The 20,860-nt window shown below is 48.1% G+C and overlaps 1 protein-coding gene across 2 annotated transcripts in view; it reads left to right on the top strand.

The window, feature by feature from the left end:
- Cdh3 (cadherin 3) overlaps positions 1–20,860 on the top strand; it is a 46,060-nt gene that overhangs the window by 14,286 nt on the left and 10,914 nt on the right. The window contains exons 3-12 of one of the 2 annotated variants that reach the window (NM_001037809.5): positions 10,271–10,344; positions 11,424–11,549; positions 11,679–11,834; positions 11,937–12,081; positions 13,857–14,032; positions 14,658–14,786; positions 16,170–16,355; positions 18,514–18,755; positions 18,980–19,125; positions 19,866–20,090. In NM_001037809.5, coding sequence (NP_001032898.1) covers positions 10,271–10,344; positions 11,424–11,549; positions 11,679–11,834; positions 11,937–12,081; positions 13,857–14,032; positions 14,658–14,786; positions 16,170–16,355; positions 18,514–18,755; positions 18,980–19,125; positions 19,866–20,090 — 1,605 coding nt within the window. The remainder of the gene's footprint in view (positions 1–10,270; positions 10,345–11,423; positions 11,550–11,678; positions 11,835–11,936; positions 12,082–13,856; positions 14,033–14,657; positions 14,787–16,169; positions 16,356–18,513; positions 18,756–18,979; positions 19,126–19,865; positions 20,091–20,860) is intronic. The other variant, NM_007665.3, reaches the window with a different exon arrangement.

Raw genomic sequence — 20,860 nt, forward strand, 5'->3', positions numbered from 1 at the left:
TAGTTCCATCATCAGCACACTGCAGACCCCTTAAACATCCAGAAGACAGTGTCAGGGTCTCATGCTGGAATTCCGGCCTGTCCACTATAGAAGCCCTGGAGACGAAGCACCGGTACCCCCAAAGTGTGCGAGAGACAACTTCAGTGAAGCTAGTGTGTGTGGGTATGGACTTCCCAGCATGCCCTGGGGCAGCTTCTGAGTCAATCAAAAGCACTGGGAATCCCAGCCTGCATATTCGGAGATACATTCCCAGCATGCTTTTCTGCCCTACAGCCTTTCCCCATTAGTCCGCTCAGTTCTAGTCTTGCTCATTTTTAACCCCTCTCCTCTTGCCTTAGCCTTTGGTGTTAGTATATATAAGACACCGCCATCTTGGTATCCCTTTGTTTGGAAGATGTCTGACAGTTAGGGTTCAAAGCTCGGGCGCCTTCTTAGTTCTAGGGCTCGGCTCTGTCTCTCCCGACTTGTGCCATGTGAAACTATTAATATTGTATAATTAATTGTTAATATTGTTGGAGGAGTCCTATAAATGGATCATTGCGACCTTTTCTCTGCTTTGTAGAGCACTGGTTCCCCTTGGGGATTTCTTTTATGGTATTTGAGGCTGTAGTGTAGACATTTGAGTGCCTGTAATACGGCCTAATTAAGCATTCATTGAAAGGTTATTGAGTCCTTTTTTTCTCCTATTTAAGCAGCAGACTTGAGGATCGTCACCAATCTGGTTTTTACCACACCTGGGATGGTTTCTGGCATCATACCCGGGCTAAAGGGCTTATTTATGGATTCCTAAGTGATAGAAAAATATGTTTCCATTGCTGCCTGTCCCAGCAGTGTACAGCAGCGCCTGGTTCCCCCCTCTCCCCGTAGCAGTCCACAGCACTTGACCTTTAATTAGCCTTTCTCAGTGGGTTGTTTTCTCATCTACATACAGCTTTACTTAGGAAAGTCCCAGGATCTTTCCGGTCAGTTCCACGTGCCTTTCCCCTGAGCTGTCTTATCTTACCCCTCATTCGGAATCCTGTCACTGTATAAGGTACATCCAAGACAAACTAGGATGGAGACTTTAAATGAATTCTCTCCTGACACTCTCTTGGATGCCCTGTGGCCACACCCTGATCAAACAGCTACTTTCCTTGTCTTCTAGTCAGTTACCCGACACCAGCAGGTAAATTGGCCAGGACTGACCACTGAAGGTCTTGGGTCCTCAGAGAGATGGGTGGTTTGGTTTTGCCAGAACATCTGACGGAATTGGACATTGGAACTGTGTAGCACCTCCGTGTTGTGGTGAAGGTCAGATCCTCCCCTTTTAAGAGTGTTTCCGGGCCGGGCGGGTGGTGGTGGCGCACGCCTTTAATCCCAGCACTTGGGAGGCAGAGGCAGGTGGATTTCTGAGTTCGAGGCCAGCCTGGTCTACAAAGTGAGTTCCAGGACAGCCAGGGCTACACAGAGAAACCCTGTCTCAAAAAAACAAAAACAAAAAACAACAACAACAAAGAGTATTTCCTTGGGGTTGGGAGGGAGGGGTCTGGGCATTTCTGACCTAAGGGAAAACAGATGTCCCCAGCACAGTGTCCATTGATTTGCAAAGAAACTTCCTTTTTTTCCCCAGCTCTAGTAGCAAGTTGTATAGTGGTATCAGTTTTACGATCTGTGGGCAGCCTTCACAGAATGACTTTAAAAGAGGAGTTTTGAACCTAAGCTAGGGACTCCAGTTCCATCAGTGTCTCCTATCTAAGGCGGAAACACAGGACTCCTACCTTTTTTTGATTGTGCTTGTTTCTATGGAAACAATCCCAGCTGAAAGCCGTTCCTTTCCCTGGGTCCAGCAGGCACATCTTCCCTCTTAGAGGACTCAGGTTAAAGTTCGCTTCCTTCTGTGGGGAAATCAGGCTACAGCCGTCAAGTGCCTGAGGCCTGGGGTGGGAATGGAAGTCAGAACCCTGTTGAGGTCTTTGTTTTCCAGCTTAGCTCGCTGGAACTCATCAACTCACCTCGGGAAGATAGTGACACAAGCCCGTTCATGCCCCCATGAGTTAGCTAAGACGTGTGGCCTGGCAGCCTTAACACCACCAAAAACAGGCATCGTTCATTGAGGAAGGTGAGGCCCGAGCAGGATGAGTGGTAGAAGACCTGGTTTGAGATCAGCTTCACCTTGAGACCATGGCCCAAAGCCACTGGTTCCAGGAAGCTGCAAGGAAGCTGTGATTTGCCCCAGGACTTAACTTGTCAGCAGTTTCTCTGCGATGCCTAACTTAGAAAGTGACTCATGTCCTCACAGATGCCCCAGTAAATCTCCCTGGAAAGGTCACTGTGTCTGTGAAATGTCCAGCCTCTGCCTCTTCCCAGTGAGCCACACAGACCCCCACAAGCAGACCTTTCCAGGGGCAGACTGAGCCAGGTTTCCTCTATGTCCTTGGGCACCGGGCATCTACTTCTCTGTACTTAATTCTTCAGGTAAATCCCGGTCGCAGGTTAGCTTCTCTGCAGGTTGGGAGGTAGGCTTTCTGTGGTTTAGAAAAGACTAGCTGTGGAGAGGGTGCGAGCTGGAGAGATGGTGCAGAGGTTATGAGCACTGGCTATTCTTCAGAGGACTCAGGTTTAGTTCTGGACTCCTATGTAATCACTCACAACCCTAGGTAACTGCAGTTTCAGAGTATCTTGCGCCCTCTTCAGGCATGTGCAGGTACTGCATGCACTTGGGTGCACATTCTCTTAAAAAGGCCAGCTGGATTGCACACTCCCCTTATCCTAATACAAGGCAGGGCGAGGCAGGAAATGACAAGTTTGAGGCCAGCCAAGCTTACGTAGTGAGTTCAAGGGCAGCCTGAGCTGCATGGCAAACCTCATCTCAAAAAAAAGAAGGGACCAGAAAAATGGCACAGTGGGTACAAGTACTTACTCTGCAGGCATGAGGATCTGAGTTTGAACTCCCACATAAAAGTCTGGCGTGGTTGTGTGTGCCCATAACCCAGCCTGCACTGAGGGTAGAGACTGGCTGCTCCTGAGGGTTTGCCAGCCAGCCAGCCCAGCTGAACTTCCCATTTAGTAAGGCACTTCCTATTTAGTAAGAGACTCTTTGGCCTTCACGTGTGTGTGTTTATGCACCATACACATATGTGACGCCCATATACACAACATAAATTTGGGGGATGGAGTCTAGGGCTTGATATAGACAAGACTCTGTATGTATTGTGCATACGTCGATTGATGGTGCTTTTCACGAAGGCCTGTCTTGGACCAGGCACACATTAGTGTTCCCACTTTTCAGATGAGTAGATAGAACTTCCACGTGCTCGCAACGTTTGCCTGAGCGTTCAGTTGATAATTATGTAGCGTTCAACCCGAGTCTTCTGAACCTCTATGGGGCTGTGTAGTAGGGGCTTTGTCTCTGATGCTGTTACCTGGTGGGGGGGGGGGCAGTTCGAGACACCTCCATCCCTGTACCCCTAAAGCCTCTTCTACACTGGAAGCTGTAATACCTACCTTGGGGGCGATAGCTCTTCCCAGCACTGGGGAGGAAAAGACTTAATTAACTGAGTGTCTCAAGCAGAGTGGGTGTTTGAAGCATGTCCCAGCCTGCCGGGATTCCTGCCCCTTGGTTGTGTTCTGCTTCCTGTTGAATAGGAGTTGGAGCTGATGCGCCAGGAATATGTGGTCTGCGGGGGAGGCTAAGACATCCATAACACGTAACTGCTGGCAGCTTGATTGTTGTCTCAGAGGAACTGTCCCCTCTGAGAATAGATGGACAGCCTAGATACTGAGGTGCTAACATCTAGGTACCATGCACCAGAGGGTAGTGCAGGAGACAGGGCAGCAGGGTGAGCTAGCTGTTTTCCCAGTTACTGGCTCCTTGTGGGTATGGCAGATTTTAGAGTTTGGGAGGGTGGGACTTAGGGCTTCTGAGTATGGGCGGAGTCATTAGTCCCCTGCTGGGTAACCTGGAAGGACAGAACTGCTGGAGAGAGCTACTGCACACCCGGGCTAGCTGGAGGCCATCTCTCCGTTCTGGAACAGGGACAGGACAGTGACTATGGAGTTTTTACATTTGTTGTTGTTGTTGTTTTGAGATGGCTTATAGTCAAGGACGGCTTCACTCTGTAGCCAGAAAGACACTGAGTTTACGATTCTTGCACTTCCTCCTCCTACGTGCTGGGATTACAAGCGAATGATATCTATCGTGCCTGGCATGTTTTAAGTGTTTTGAACAGTTGATCAGTCCGTGCCATGGGAGTCCAGAAGAGTCAGCGACAAAAAGTCTTATCTTTGTCCCAGCTACGGAGGTCTCTTCCCAGAAGCCTATTTTTTAAAATTGCTTTTCAAAGATTTTTTTTTCAATTTTCTGTTGTTGTTGTTGTTTGGTTGGTTTTTTTCCATTTTATTTAGGGTGGCGGGTGTCCGTCCACAGAGGCCAAAAGAGGGCAACAGGTCCCTTGGAGCTGCCTGACATTAGGTGCTGGCATCTGAACTCCATTCCTGTGACTGATCAGAAAGTGCTCGTGACCATTGAGCCATCTCTCCAGCCCTCAAAGACAGTACTGATATATGGACCAGGGGTGTAGCTCAGTGACAGAATTTTTGCCTAGTATATATGTGAGTTCCTGGTCAATCTCCATTGCCACCGCCCCCCAAAAAAAAGTCAAATGGAAAAGTCCAGATGTGACCAGATTATTAGAGAATCAGGTAACTCTCTACCTTTGAAACGTGTTAACAGTGTGTCTAGGTTCTTTTCATATAGCCTGCAGTGTGAGATCATCCATAGCTGATAGCTTGTTTCTTTTTGAGAGCTGGGGGAACAAAGCCAAGAAGGCCTCATACTTGAGGTAAGTGCTTTACCGCTGAGCTGGATCCCCTACCCTTTCCACAGCATTCTGTGACAACCGGTTGGTCTTCCCTTGCATGGACGATGATGTCACATGAGTCAGTCATCCACTGTGGATTAGCTTGGATAGCCAGGAGCATTTTGCAAGGGTTTAGTCATACTTGCGGATAAGCATTTTTGTTCCTCCCTGTGTCCTGGTGTCCCAGATACATGGGTTGCATCACACAAAGGCAGTTTTTGCATGAAGAATACGGCTATAGACTTCTGACTGTGCCTGGGTTCGGATTCTAATTCTCCTCTTTAGCAGTCTGCACGTAAGCAAGTCACGTGACCTTGGAGTTGTGGTTTCCTCGTGGTGAGTGCTAGGTGATGCTGTTTGTGGCTGACAGAGTCATGTTTTGGGGGGTCTTGATTTGTGTGGTACTCGGTAGTTCTGTGAAGTTGAATGCTGTTCTTCCAACTCTTAAACTTCCAGTAAATTCATCCAAGTTCTTCATCAAGACACTGATGCTTATGCCAGCCCATAATCCCAGCACTTAGGAGGCAGAGGCAAGAAAATCTCTTGAGTTCAAGGCCAGCCTGGTCTACAGAGCAAGTTCCAAGATACCTAGGGCTACACAGAGAAAGAAACCCTGATCCAAAAAAGAAACAAAAAAGACATTGGTACTCAAAACAGATTTTAAAAATGAAAATATTAGGGGGCTAAGAGAGAGATGGCTCAGTAGTTAAGAACGCACATTGCTCTTGTCAAGGCTCCATGGTTCTCAGTGCCCATACTGAGCAGCTCACAACCGTCCATAACTCCAATTCCAAGGGATCTAGCGCCCTCCTCTGGACACCTCTGGAACTGCATGCATGTGGTGTACAAACATACATGCAGGCAAAATAGCCATACACATTAGTTAAAAACAAAAAACAAAAAAACTGGCTTTAAAAAAGACTATTATTTCAGTAGATGAGCCGTGGTAAGTGGAAGAAGCTCTCTAAGAGATGGAGAAGGCCATGGTTATGCAGATGACTCTGGGTTCAGGCTGGTCTGGGAACCACTTGGATTTTCACGGCCTCTCTATGGGACTTCAGAGAACTTGTTTAACCTCTCAGTTTCCCATACTCAAAAATGGCCATTAAAATGCTTCTCATAAGTTTCTTCATGAAGATGAAATAGGGAGCTGTGAGCTGGACGTGATAGCACATGTCTATAAGCCAGCTACTTGGGAGACGGCTGTGGGAGGGTCAGAGGTTCAAAGCTAGCCTGGACTACAAGGGGCTCCGTCTGAAAATAAAGAAACTATAAAAACAAACTATGCTAATGTTGGCAGGTAACAGTAATGAGAAGAATGAGAATTCCTGACCGTTGAGACAAAGTCCCATGGCTGGTTGGCCAGGACAGGAATTGAGTCTCACAATTCTCAAGGGTTAGCGTTAGAAACCAAGGAAGGTTTGGTCTCATGAGGTGTTTCTCCTCAGCTTTGAGGTGGCCAGCTCCTCCATTGCGGCTACATAGCCTATATACTGTGTCTAGAGTATCTCTCCTAAAGACATTAGCAACAATGGGACTAGGGCCAGTGAGCTCTTTTAAGAGCTTTCCTTCAAATGTAGTCACTTTGGGGTGTATGAGGAGCCTGTGAAGTTCAATGTAGAGATTGGGGTGAGGCAAGAATCCAGGATAATAAAGGAGTCAGGTGTGGTCAACACTTGACGTCCTAGAATCTCCAGAAACAAAGAAGAATCATGAAGTTAAGCTTGGTCTTCAAGTTGAATACCAAACCTGTCTGAGCTACATAGCAAGACCTTGTCTCAAAGCAGAGGGCTGGAGAGACGGCTCGGTCATTAAAGCAGTTGCCACTAAAGGATAAGGCCAGGGGTTCTGATACTTGACACACATAAAGCTAGGGAGGGGCCTCAGGTAAAAGCTAGATGGTGGAAGAAGAGAACCGGTGTGGTGTGCTATGAGATGCGCATGCCCACAGACACACCAAGTGTAATTATAGTGAAATAACGAACAGCCAGGTGGCCATTGTGGCCCGCCTGCAAGTCCAGCACTCAGCATACAGAGACACAGGATCTCCGGAGCAGGCTGACTCTCTGTGAGCTCTGGGCTCAGTGCGAGACCCTGCTTCAGTATGTGAAAAGCAACTGAAGAAAATACCATGTGCAGGCACATGGGCACACACACACAGAGTCAAAAAGAACACCAAAAACTAAAAAGATTAAAAATAAATAGTATATAGCCATGGCCAAGTGGTTAAAAGAGTTAAAAGTTACTTGCAAGCATGGAAAGGGTCGTTTTCTTCAAGGTTTTTTTTTTCCCCCGTCCGTAGTTATGTGCACACTATGTGTCACTTTAAATTCTGCCCGCTTTGTTTCATAGCACAGGAGCATCCCTGTATAATTTTAAAACTCTACCAAGTGTCACTTGGCACAGCTGGATAGATAGCTCAGGGAGTATGCACTCCACATATGTACATAGACATGTACATATACACATACATACATTTACATATATATACATATACACAAACACACACACACATATATAATATTTTCTGTACTTAAGCTGATTTAGTCTTCATCATATCAGTCATTGCTGGTTTCCTGGAGTTAAGACAAAGCCAAGTTCCTCAGAGGAGCCTGCAATCGTGCGCAATAGAATAAAAGACATAAGGCCGCTCCATGGACCCCATGGCTCCCGGGACCCTCGGGAATGGAATCAAATCCATGTCCCTTTCTTTCCTTGCTGCCCCAGGCTGCGAGTGTCAGCCCAGGCCTCCTCAGAGAGGATATTGTCAAGGAAGCAGGGTTGTCTCTAAGCAATCTTCATTTTCCCACACGCACATCCCAGCCTTCCAGGAGGTTTCTGCCTGGATGTGTGTGTGCTGGGGCTCTGGGGCTCTGGGGCTCTGGGCTCTGGGGCTCCAGAAAGTTGGCACTGGATTCCTGTGGGCTGCGGGTGGCTCGTTATGGTTGTTAAGGCCTGCTGCCCCTTCCGCTGACTTCATCCACCTCCATAAGCCCTGCCAGCTCCCAACCTCACACAGTGGAGTCTTACTACAGGCGACCAAACAGCATTGCCAGAAAATATGTTGTGGATATAAATAGTTTTGAGCAAAGTGCAGTTAGGAAGACCCGGAAGAGCCAGGCATGGTGGTGCGTGCACTTTTTACATCTCGCTACTCGCTTGGATGACTCTCTGAGGTAGGGCCAGCCTGGTCTACAGGAACGCCTTGCCATAAAAAGTAAGATAAAATAAAATAATAAAAATAAAGTGAGGGGGTATATACCTAGCATGTTTAAGACCTGGATTTGGGCTGGAGAGATGGCTTAGTGGTTAAGACTGCTCTTCTGAAGGTCGTGAGTTCAAATCCCAGAAACCCCATGGTGTCTCACTACCATCTGTAATGAGATCTGAAGACAGCTACAGTGTAATATATAAATATAATAAATAAGTCTTTAAGAAAAAGGAAAAAAAGACCTGCATTTGATACCTAACACTGGAAATAAAGATGTGTGGCTGCGCGAATACAGAAGAGAGAAGGCTCCTTCTGCCCGCCTAGGTGGGGCTATAAACTCCTTTCTGGAGACCAGCTCTTATCAGGAAAGAAGTCTCACAGTATTAGTTTGCTCCCAGGGTTTACATCCACAGTTCGCTGCCTCTAATGTTTTCCCTTTGTCTCACCATGTCTCTGAACTGCACTGTTGGTTTTGGAAGAAGGCGTGTGAAGTTCTAAACCACATTTTTTCCCTCCGATGCCGTCCACTGAGGCTTTGCCTATGTGACACACACTGCATGCATTAATGAGCCTGTTTGTCTCCTCTTACTCTGTCTTTTACTACAGGGTCTGTCTAGACTACAAGCTTTGCCTGTTCGTGGGGGATTGTCTTTCTTCCCCAGCAAGCATGCATCCTGCCTCGTATCTGGCTTCTGCTTCTTGAATCCGCCCTGGTTGCGTGTTCCTGTGGTTGAGTTGTTCCAAACACGACCACACCACAGTGTTTCTGTCCCTGATGCCTTTGTGGGCACCGACCATTTCCAGTTGTGGCAGTGATAGGCTGCTGTGAACATCCTAACACACACCTTTTTTTTTTTTTAAAGCAGCGGTAATTGAATTCAGAACTTTCTTATATATTATATATTAGACAACACTCTACCACTGAGCTACATGCCCAGACTTGCAAATATGTTTTACATTTTTTTCAAATTGTATTTATGATTTAGTGCATATGGGTGTCTTGTCTGCATGGATGTCTGTGTACCACATGCATTCTTGGTGCTCATGGAGGCCAGAAGAGGGGGTGAGATCTCCTGGAACTAGAGTTACGTGATGTGCCTGCTTGGACTCAAATCACAGGTCCTTTGAAGGAGTAGCCAGTACTCTTACCTGCTGACCCTCCCTCCAGCCCCACTGCCAGACTTTTCCACAGTGGCTGTTTGCTTGCTCTCCCCACCAGTCATCTGGTTTCTCCACTCCTCCCTCTGGGAGTGCAGCTCCTTACTAAAACACCAGTCTCACACTAGCAAAAACAAAAAACAAAAAAACAAACAAACGCTTGGCTTGGTCCAGCAACACAGAGTAAAAGGGGTGGGGTGGTGCAAGCTTGGGCAGATGCGGTGACTTGTAGTTAGTAGTAGCTGCAGCTGCTCAGTGGTTAAGAGCACTTGCTGTTCCTCCAGAGGACCCAGGTTCTATTTCTGAACATCCACATGGTGGCTCACGAGCACCTGTCACTTCAGTAACAGAGGAAATCTATCGCCCTCTCCTGGCTTCTTTGGGTACTACATACCTGTGGGGCACAGGCAAAAATAAAAACCCTTAACACTCACGTGTGTAAAATAAAAATAAATCAATCTCTTTTGCGGGGCTAGAGGACAGAAGCTTTACAGGCAGCATTCAGAAGAACTATTGTCAACTTCAATTACCAGAAGTTGAACAAATTGTCTGTGGGTAACGGTGTCACATCGTGCGTTGATGATAGGTTGCCTGCCGTGAGCAGACAGCCTCCAGAACCGCTGTATCTCAACAAAGCTACCTGCGCACAACCATGGTTCTCCGGCCTGATGAACACACGAGGAGATGGTGAGGTGGTCCTCCCTCTCCCAAATCCAAATGTAGGGGCCGGAATGATGGCTCCGCGGTTAAGAACACCATCTGGGTTCAGTTCCCAACACTCATGTCTGGTGGCTGCTCACAGCCACCTCTAACTCGAGCTCCAGGGCATCTGACTCTCCTGGCCTTCCCAGGCACCTGCACACGTGTGGTGTACACTCATACACATACCAATGGAAAAAAAATGTTTTAGATCATGATAAGACTGCATGCAAAAGTGCCAGCAGAGACTTGCAGCCACCGGCTGGCCAGGAGAAGTGAGCCAAGCCCCTTGGGTTCCTCCTGGTTGTAGTCTTTCATCTAGTCAAGGGACTGCTTTCTAATTCACTCTCTCTCTTCCTCACAGTAGCCTTGGCTGGACAGGGCATGCACCATGCAGACAATGGAGACATCATTATGCTGACTAGGGGGACAGTTCAGGTAAATTGTTGTGTCTGTCTTCAGGGCAAAAGGAAAGTGCTGTGTTCCGATGACTGCTGGCCAGAGTCTGTTCCTATAGTAATAGGAATCATGTTAACCCTTAACCCCAGCTAACCAGACCTAATCAGAGCAGTGACTAATGCTTACCAATAGGGGTCGCTAGAGAAATGGTCCATGGGCAGGGAAGAGGGGCAGGGCTGTCATCCAGCTCACTCTGGCTCTGTAGACACCTCCAATACCTCGCTCCCTTCCAGTTTGGTTCATTTCAACACAGGATTGCCAGTTGTGCGGACTGCTAGAATTGTAGACCTTAGGCATTTAGTCATACTTCCTGATGTCTTTTTTTTCTCTTTCTCTATGTATCTCTGGCTATGGTAGAATTTACTATATAAACCAGGGTGGCCTCAAACTCACAGAGATCTGCCTGCCTCTGCCTCCTGAATGCTGGGATCAAAGGCGTACACCATTACAACCAACTTCCTGGTGTCTTAATTTTTTTTTTTTTTGGTGTCTTAATTTTTTGAATATTTGAATGTTCAAGACTTAAAAATATTTAAAACCACGTAGCAATCTCTGTCTCCATCTGATCATAGCCTGCCCATTCCTCCTGAGAAGACACACACAAAGACAAATTATTCCTTGTACATATGCAAATAAAAATAGGACTTTTTCCTATTCTTTTTTGTTTTCCTTTATTGTTAATATTACAGTTGTTGGGTGTGATGGCATGTATCTTTAATGCAACCAGCATTTAGGAGGCAGAGGCAGAGGCAGGTGGATCTCTGAGTTCGAGACCAATATGGTCTACAAAAACAAAGTATGGTCCAGGACAGCCAGAACTGTTACACGAGAAACCCTGTTTTGAAAACAAACAAAATTAAATAAACAATTGTTTCATTTTCTTTTGATTAAGGAGAGGTCTCATGTGGTTTAGGCTGGCCTCAAATTGCTACATAGTGGAGGAGGACCTTGAATTCTGGGTCCTTCTGAGAACTGGTAGTATGGGTGTGTGTTGCCACACCTGACTCCTCTCTACTTCCAGGGAAAAGCTAATTTATTCTTCCTACCCTTGCTTGCAGGGAGGGAAGGATGCGATGCACTCCCCACCCACCCGCATCTTAAGGAGACGAAAGAGAGAGTGGGTGATGCCACCAATATTCGTCCCCGAGAATGGCAAGGGTCCCTTCCCTCAGAGGCTGAATCAGGTATGACCAGGCACTTATGGGTCTGCAGGATTTATCGTCCGAAGGCCTAAGAGGAAGGCTTCTTGCTGCTGGGTGCACTGGATGAGGCACCTGTCCCTCTGTCAACTGTCATTTTCCCTCTGTTTCCAGCTCAAATCTAATAAGGACAGAGGCACCAAGATTTTCTACAGCATCACAGGGCCTGGCGCAGACAGTCCCCCCGAAGGAGTCTTCACCATAGAGAAGGAGTCGGGCTGGCTGTTGTTGCATATGCCACTGGACAGGGAGAAGATTGTCAAGTACGAGGTAAATAGCCTTTAGCTCCCAGTGTAGACACATTTTTCTGAGGCAGGCACAAGGTCTGGGGAGGTGGGGACACTAGCTGACCCCGGACCTCTGTGCCCACAGCTTTATGGCCACGCTGTATCTGAGAATGGTGCCTCTGTAGAGGAGCCCATGAACATATCCATCATTGTGACAGACCAGAATGACAACAAGCCCAAGTTCACTCAAGACACCTTCAGAGGGAGTGTTCTGGAGGGAGTAATGCCTGGTAAGAAGGGTGGGGAGGGGCTATTCTGGACCAGGGGTGAGTCCAGATGGAGTTGGGGTCAGCTTCTGTAAATCAGCCCAGACCTTCATGGCTGTGTGGCCGATCTGCTCATCCTATTCCCTGTGTGCCCCATGAGTCCTGGTCAAGCCTTCCCTGCAGCAGGTTCTGGCATTTACATTTGAAACCTTCTGCTCTGAGCTCAGCCAGCCTTAGGAGCTGCAGAAACTCAGGCTTGAGTCTGAACTTTGTCTCTTTACTGCCTGTGACCATAGGCATGACCTCTGGGCTTCAATCTAAATGGGAGGAGTATCAACCTTAAAATACTACAGGGATTAGAAATAGCACATGCCACTGACGGTGTGGCTCAGGGGTAGAACACATGCTGCGTGTATGACAGGCCCTGGGCACCAGCAAAGAAAGAGAGACAGAGTCAGAGACAGACAGAGAGACAGAGAGAGAGCACAAGCTTGCCCATGCATCGTGTGTGTACTGCATACTGTGGAGCACCCAGCCGGAAGTTCTGCAGCCAGGAACTTGGGGTGATTAGAGTGTGATTTGCAGAAACCGAAGTAGGTTGCCATCCCTAGGGCAGAGATGACGAGAGGGGAATAGATTCTGCTCGGCAGCAGGTTCCGGGAGACAGAAGGGGCTCTCTTCCTGTTTGGAGTGCTCTGGACTGCCCACCACTTGGCTTTTCAGAAATGAGTTGACCAGAGATTGCCAATAACAGAAATTCCCACTACTAAAACATTGATTTTTATTTTTTTGATTTTTTTTGGTGACAAGATCTCCCCCTATAGCCCAGGCTAGCCTCAAAGTTGTGATCCTCCTGCCTTAACCTCCTGAGTCCAAGCCTGCACCAACACTGTTGGTCTTACTGTATAGCTCTGGCTAGTCTGGAACACACCATGTAGATCAGGCTAGCCTTGAACTCACAGAAAATCACATGCCCCCCACCTCCCGTGGCTGAGAAGACAAGTGTGCACCACCTGCCCAGCTTTTAAGTCTTCTATTTTGTTGTGTGGTGAGTTTGTTCATTTGAAACATAGTGTAACTATGTAGCTGTGTAGCCTTGGTTGGTCTGGAACTTACTATGTAGACCAGGCTAGCTTAAACAGTCCAAACAAGATGAAAACTTGGTTTTTTCCTTTGGTTATACTCAGAAAGCTTAGAAGCAGTTGATCCAGGTGCCAGTGGGGCTTCAGTTAAAGGGCAAGGGATTCCTGTCTTGTTATTCTGTTTTGGCCTCTGTTTCCACAGTTAGCTCTCGTGGCTGCTAGAGCCATTACATTTAGTCTGTGTGTGTGCGCGCACGAGCGCGTGTGAACAACAACTTCGTTACTATTTGTTTAAGACAGACTCTCCCTACTCCATAATCAAGGCCAGGCTTGAGCTTACACACAGCCCTCCTGCTTCAGCCTCCCGAAATTGGGATTACAGGCTTGAGTCACCAGCTACAAGTACATTCTTTTTTTTTTAAATTAACTTCCTCCAAACATGTATGTATCCCATTATCAGAAGTCATTGCCATGGTCACCCCACTGCTGGAAGAATGGGAGATAGTGTTTGTCCCCAGGGTCTGTGAGCGGCCTAACCTGAGCATCCAGTTCCCTGCAAAAAAAGACAGGATGGCAAGTTCCAGGAAACAGGCTGCCACCCAGCAGGGGTGCCGGGCAGAAATTCACAGGGATCCAGAGCCGGCAAGGCTGCCTCTGGGCTGAGAGGGAAAGGTGCTCAGTGTTCCCTCCCCCCCCCCAACCCCCCAACCCCGGCAGGCACTTCTGTGATGCAGGTGACAGCCACAGATGAGGACGATGCTGTCAACACTTACAATGGGGTGGTGGCTTACTCCATCCATAGCCAAGAGCCGAAGGAGCCACACGACCTCATGTTCACCATCCATAAAAGCACGGGAACCATTAGCGTCATATCCAGTGGCCTGGACCGAGAGGTGAGTAGCCTTCGGGAAGGTACTACCCTCAGAGGCCTGACTCAGAGTGGAAACCTGTGCCTGCCCCAAGGTCAAGGCAGGGCAGTGGAGACCAGGATCACCTGGATTGGCTTGGCTGCTGCTGCGTTTACCTCTGCTATTCCACATCCTTTGGGCTAGTGGCCTGCTGGCTAGATCCCCTGGGGGTGAGGAGGCAGCTGTAAAATGTGGGCTTTTGAGCTTTTCTCATTTCCTGTCCGAACGGCTCATTTAGTTTGCATGTCGCCTGGATTTGTCCCCTGTGGGCCACAAAGTAGAACTAGCTCCGTGGATATTGGAATTACCTTCTGTTTCCTAATTAATATCAAGTTCCTGTGTGGAGCAGCTGAAGGTTGAGTAGTGCCTGGGTTTCCCCAGGATAGCCCAGGAGAGCTATTGGGCTATCTACTGCCCCTCCCTCCCCCAGTCATATATAATTGTACCTTCCCTGGAAGTGGGTAAGGGGTGAGCCAGGGAATTGAGAAACAGCGAAAGTGGGGAGGGGCTGCTGCTCCCACCTCTGTACCCCAAGGCAGTTTCTCGTTACCCAGGTGGCCGGCCTCTCGCATCGGACTAACTGTGAGCTCTTTGCTCCTTTCTCCCCTAGAAAGTCCCTGAGTACAGACTGACCGTCCAGGCCACAGACATGGATGGAGAGGGCTCTACCACGACGGCAGAGGCCGTTGTGCAAATCCTTGATGCCAACGATAACGCTCCGGAGTTTGAGCCGCAGAAGGTAACGCCCCTTCTTTCCTGCGTGCGACATCACATGAAGGACTGAGGTTGGCTGCTTCTCAGAAACCGACCCATGCTACCACCAACCGAGTCCCAGACCTGTCGCTTGCTGACTGTGTAGCCTTAAGTAAACTGCCTAGCCTCTCTGTGCCCAGTTTCTTAATCTCTGAAATGGAGATAATGATAAATACTGGATCCACTGTTGGGACATTTTGGAGAAATGATCTGTGGACAGTTCTTTCCAGTCTTCAGGTGATACGGGGCTTGGTGTGGAAACATATTTACCTCATATCTGTCCTGCCCATAAGTACTTACATAGCTCCTGGGACAGGAAGCTCAATGCCAGGACTGGAGAGGGGCAAGAACCCAGATGGCCTGAGTTTGAGCCCCAGGGCTCACTTGGCAGAAGGAGAGAGCTGACCTTGCCCTTGGACTTTTACAAATTTACCACGGCACCCACACCCACCCCTACCCCCTGCCCCATTTGTACATGCAGTATAATAATTAAAAAGAAAAAAAAGTTTCAAATCAGTTAAGGTGACCCGGCACCCCTGCATGTGTTTGCAGACCTAGCTTTGGACTGTTACCTAGGCCTCCTTAAAAATTAGCCCTAGGGACACTGCCCTGATTGTGAAGTGTTGACTATGCAAGCCTGGTACCTGGGTAAAAAGCCACCTGTGGTGGCCCCCACTCATCTCCATTGTTGGGGAGGTGGAAGTGGGGTTCCTGGGGCTCCCTGGCTTGTGTCAGGAAATGCGGTGGACAGCTTCTGAGGAACTGTAATTACCTGAAGGCGTCCTCTCGCATGCTGTAATTACAATGTTGGGGGCGGGGGGAATAATGACAGGAGCATCAGGAATTCAGGGTCCTCTTCCACTCCATGTCAAATTCAGGTCCAACCTGGGCTACATGAGACTATCTTTTAAAAAAAAACAGACAAACAAACAAAAAACCTATTAAAAAAGAACCAAAAAACTATTCCCCCATCTGTTACCTGCCCCCAAACTTCCTAGCCAGTGCCTGCAGCACAGTGAGGCACCTGTCCTTGTCATCTTCTTCTTGGAGCCTCTGCTCTCTGCCAACTGGGTGGCTATGCACAGCTGGGTTTGTGTACCCAGACTGGGGAGAGTCCCAAGCTTCAGGACCCCTGGAGAAGGAAAGTTGGTCCAGAATCTGTGACCTTGTCCCCAGAGCTGTGCTGATGGTTGGGATTGTCTTTCTGTGCCTGCGAGTGTCCTGGAAATCTTTACAGGTCAAAAGTCCAGACATGTGAGCAGGCCACGGGGCTTCCCAGCAGTGACAGAAGCTTCCCAGCTGCCTGCCCGGAGGGACAGCTCCTCGCTCTGTTCAGATCTCACCGTGTCCCGCCCCTCTCTCCCCACAGTATGAGGCTTGGGTGCCTGAGAACGAAGTGGGCCATGAGGTACAGAGGCTGACAGTGACTGATCTCGATGTCCCCAACTCGCCAGCGTGGCGTGCCACCTACCACATCGTGGGAGGTGATGATGGGGACCATTTCACCATCACCACTCACCCAGAGACCAACCAAGGCGTCCTGACAACCAAGAAGGTAAGTCTGTTTGCGCCTCTAGGACAAAGGGATCCCTCCTCCCCAGGCCGCTTCCCTTGGGCCACTCACTGGGGACTGCACCAAGACAGTGGCTCCTGGTACCGCCAGGAGAATGGTGCTCTTGTGCTGAGAATCCCTTATTAGGGCTTTTGAAACAGGTTCAGTAAGGATTTTGGTTTTGGCAGGGGTGGGTGGCGGTGTTCCTGCAGGTTGGGGTACTATGGCGGTATTGGAGATCAAGCTTAGGGCCTTTTCTTTTTATGGCCTTTTTATCAGGACACAGAGCAAGATGGGGTAAAATCGTCTTTGGGAACAGGGCCTGGTGGTTCACACCTATGAGCCTACACATTGGTGGTGGGACCAAGGTCATTCTCAACTACTGAGACCAGCCTGAGCTGAAAACAAAAAAGGCCCAAATGAGTAAACACTTGAATAAAATCGATCCTTTGAGAGACAAGCTCATGGACGTAATGTCACGTGTCTGGAATCCCTGCTTTTAAGATGCTTGCTTGGCTGGAGAGATGGATGGCTCAGCAGCTAAGAGCACCAACTGCTCTTCCAAAGGTCATGAGTTCAAATCCCAGCAACCACATGATGGCTCACAACCATCCATAATGGAGATCTGATGCCCTCTTCTGGGGTGTCTGAAGACAGCTATAGTGTATTTACATATAATAATCTTTAAAAAAAAAAATGCTTACTATGTGAGTTCAAGACCAACCTGAGCTGTACAGTGAGACTAGTTCAACAAGAAAAAATAAACAATAATTGATGGTTCAAAAATATGGGTCTGGGGCTGGAGAGATAGCTCAGTGGTTAAGAGCACTGACTGCTCTTCTGAAGGTCCTGAGTTCAAATCCCAGCAACCACATGATGGCTCATAGTCATCCATAATTAGATCTGATGCCCTCCTTTGGTGTGTCTGAAGACAGCTACAGTGTACTTACATATAGTAAATAAAATAATGAATAAAATCTTAAAAAAAAAATATAGGTGTGGGGCTGGTGAGATAGCTCAGTGGTTTCTCAAAGAAAACTGAGAAAGGGCCTGCTCTGTCTTTGCTTTCTTTGTCTTTCTAGTTCACAGTAGAGAAAGACTTCGTGTGAGTAGTTCTTAAAACTGTCTCAGCCAGGTGCAGTAGCATTTAGGAGGCAGAGGCAGGAGGATCTCTGAGTTCAAGACCAGCCTTGTCTACAGAGGGACTTCTAGGACAGCCAGAGCTATATAAAGAAACCCTGTCTCAAAACAAACAAAGAGTACCAGACCAGCCAGGACTATATAGTAAGACTATATCTAAATAAATAAATAGAGCGGGGCCTTTAGTCCCAGCAATCAGGAGGCAGAGGCTGGAGGATCTCAGAGTTCAAGGCCAGCCTGATCTACAAAGTGAGTTCCAGTACAGGCAGGGCTGTGAGAGAGAGAGAGCGAAAGAGGGAGGGAGGGAGGGAGGGAGAGAGAGAGAGAGAGAGAGAGAGAGAGAGAGAGAGAGAGAAATCATAGAAGGAAAGGTTTCTAAGTGTTTTGACAAATGAGCTACACCAGAAAGCACAGAGCAATGGTCAGATGCTTGCATTTATTTGTCGATCATTCCAAGTGCAGTAGATCCCATGTGCTGGCCTGGTGACGCATTATCTCTACTGGCATTCAGAACCGTGAATAAACAACCGAAGCAGGCCTGAGCAAATTCAATCACAAGGCCCCTTCAGAAGTTGCCTTCCTTGAGAACTCAGCCAATATTAAAACCACACCAAAGCTTGGTTTATATATTAAGCATGTTCTCGGCTCTAATTACAAACAGGTTTCCCACTCCAGCGACCATGGAAGCGTCAGTATCACGAGGGATACAGAGGGGGTCCTTTGTCTGTAGCATTGGTGCAATACAGCATCCTACCCAGAGGCATTGTAGTCACAGTTAACATGTCCCACAGGCTCTCAGGCCTCTCCTAGGGAACCTTACTACCCCACTGGGTACTAATCTGCTAGGCCTCCCTAAGCCTTTGGGGTGGTCTGAGAGACTCCAGTAGTTGTTCTCTTAGGAAACAGGATTTGGCCGGGGATGGGGGGGTGGGGGTGGGGGAGGCAGCTGCTTTATTGTAAGCCTTGTGATGCCCACCAGCCACCTTACCAAATGCTGCCTCAGATTCGTCTTCTCTCCTAGGGTTTGGATTTTGAGGCTCAGGACCAACACACCCTGTATGTAGAAGTGACCAACGAGGCTCCCTTTGCAGTGAAGCTCCCGACAGCCACTGCCACCGTGGTGGTCCATGTGAAAGATGTCAACGAAGCCCCTGTGTTTGTTCCACCTTCCAAGGTCATTGAGGCCCAGGAAGGCATCTCTATTGGGGAACTGGTCTGCATCTATACCGCACAGGACCCAGACAAGGAGGACCAGAAGATCAGGTACCTGGGGCCTGGCACCAGGCCATCCAAATACAGAGGTGCACTTGGGTGCCTTGTTCATTCGTCATAAAAGTTTGTTCCACAATGTTACCACCATTTTTGCACCAAACCCTTCCTGGCTGCCATACTCAAAGCTAAAGGTTCTACAGTTGGTCTGAGGAGGCTCTAGATGATAACAGAATCCTACAGCTGCTACCTGTGACTCTTCTCAACCTCCTTTCCAGCTACACCATCTCGAGAGATCCAGCCAACTGGCTTGCTGTGGACCCAGACAGTGGTCAGATAACTGCCGCAGGCATCTTGGATCGTGAGGACGAGCAGTTTGTGAAAAACAATGTCTACGAAGTCATGGTTTTGGCCACAGACAGTGGTGAGAGCTTTCACCCAGCCCTTCCACAGGCATGCCTGTGGTACCCAGACATGTGACACAGCATATTCCCTCCTTAGCAAGGAATGGTGGCAGGGAGAAATGACAGACCAGTCTGTATTTAAAGGCCAAATTGTTACGATCCTAATTTTCTAATCCCAAAAGATGGGCAGGGTGCTGAGGACTCCCTTTTCAACCCATCTTTGTTTCACTAAACTCTGAATTGGCCTGTCGGCTTCTACTGATGATTGACTAACAAGGACTGCTGGGAATACCACAAGCGATTAGTGGTGGTGTACCATAACCAGGGGAGATTATACTGTTCTGCCATATTCTTGACATTTAGCGAACCAATGCTTTTAGGCAGGTTTAGCTGAAGCTTTTGGTTCTCTGAAGCTGATCAGTAGATGACTGTACTAGCTTGAGGTATCCAGTCGGTTTTACTCTGTGATTGATTATAATGGCTGTCTGAATGTAGTAGCTGCAGCGACACTGTGATTTGTTAGTGATGTCTGCTGTGGTCACAGATTAGAGTGAGGGTACGATGGCCATGTATTTGCTATTGCCAGTTTGATCCACAGTGAAGTTAATGCATGAAGGGACTTAAGGGGGGGGGGGTAGCTGGGTGGTGACCGGGAGCCATGTGGAGGCTGACTGAGTAGGTCTTAGGGGAACTTAACATTGGTTCATTCAACAAACAAGAACAGATGCTGAAAAGAGATTGTATATGTAATTGTAAACAGGAAACCCTCCCACCACCGGCACTGGGACCCTCCTGCTTACACTTACTGACATCAACGACCATGGCCCGATCCCTGAACCCAGGCAGATCATCATCTGTAACCAAAGCCCTGTGCCTCAAGTGCTGAACATCACTGACAAGGACCTGTCCCCCAACTCCTCCCCTTTCCAGGCCCAGCTAACACATGACTCAGATATCTACTGGATGGCAGAAGTCAGCGAGAAAGGTAACTCTGGTGGTGACAGGGGGCTGTCGTTCAGCTGGGTGGGTGTCATTCCCCCACAGTAGGACCCACACACATCCCTGTCCTAGCATCTGTGGGTCACAGAATTGTGGTCTCAAAAATGGCCACCAGGGGTCCTTCCTTAGCATTATATGTCTTTGAAATCTCTCAGGAGCCCTAAACAAATTAACAGGGCTAGGCATGATTGCACTTAATCCCAGCACTCAAGAAACAAACAAACAAAAGAAGCAGATTTCTATGGGTTCAAAGCCAACCTGATATAGAGCTATATAATGAGACCCTGTCTCAAAAGAACAAGCAAATAGCAACATCCACAGTAAAAACACAAATAAAACAGAGAGAGCCAGGACTGGAGAGATTTCTCAGTGGTTAGGAGCACTGGCTGGCCTTCCAGAGGACCTCGGTTCAATTCTCAGCACCCACATGGTGGCCACAACTACCTGTAACTCCAGTTCCAGGGGATCAGATGTTCTCCTCTGGTCTCCACAGCACTGGGTACACACGTGGTGCACAGATGTATGTGCAAGTAAAACACCTGTACACATTAAATAAAATGTAAAAATTTAAAAAACAAAACCAAAAAGCACATGTTGCAGCCGGGCGTGGTGACGCACGCCTTTAATCCCAGCACTTGGGAGGCAGAGGCAGGCGGATTTCTGAGTTCGAGGCCAGCCTGGTTTACGAAGTGAGCTCCAGAACAGCCAGGTCTACACAGAGAAACCCTGTCTCGAAAAAAATAAATAAATAAATAA

This window comes from Mus musculus, chromosome 8, assembly GCF_000001635.26.
Source record: "Mus musculus strain C57BL/6J chromosome 8, GRCm38.p6 C57BL/6J".
Lineage (NCBI taxonomy): Eukaryota > Metazoa > Chordata > Mammalia > Rodentia > Muridae > Mus > Mus musculus.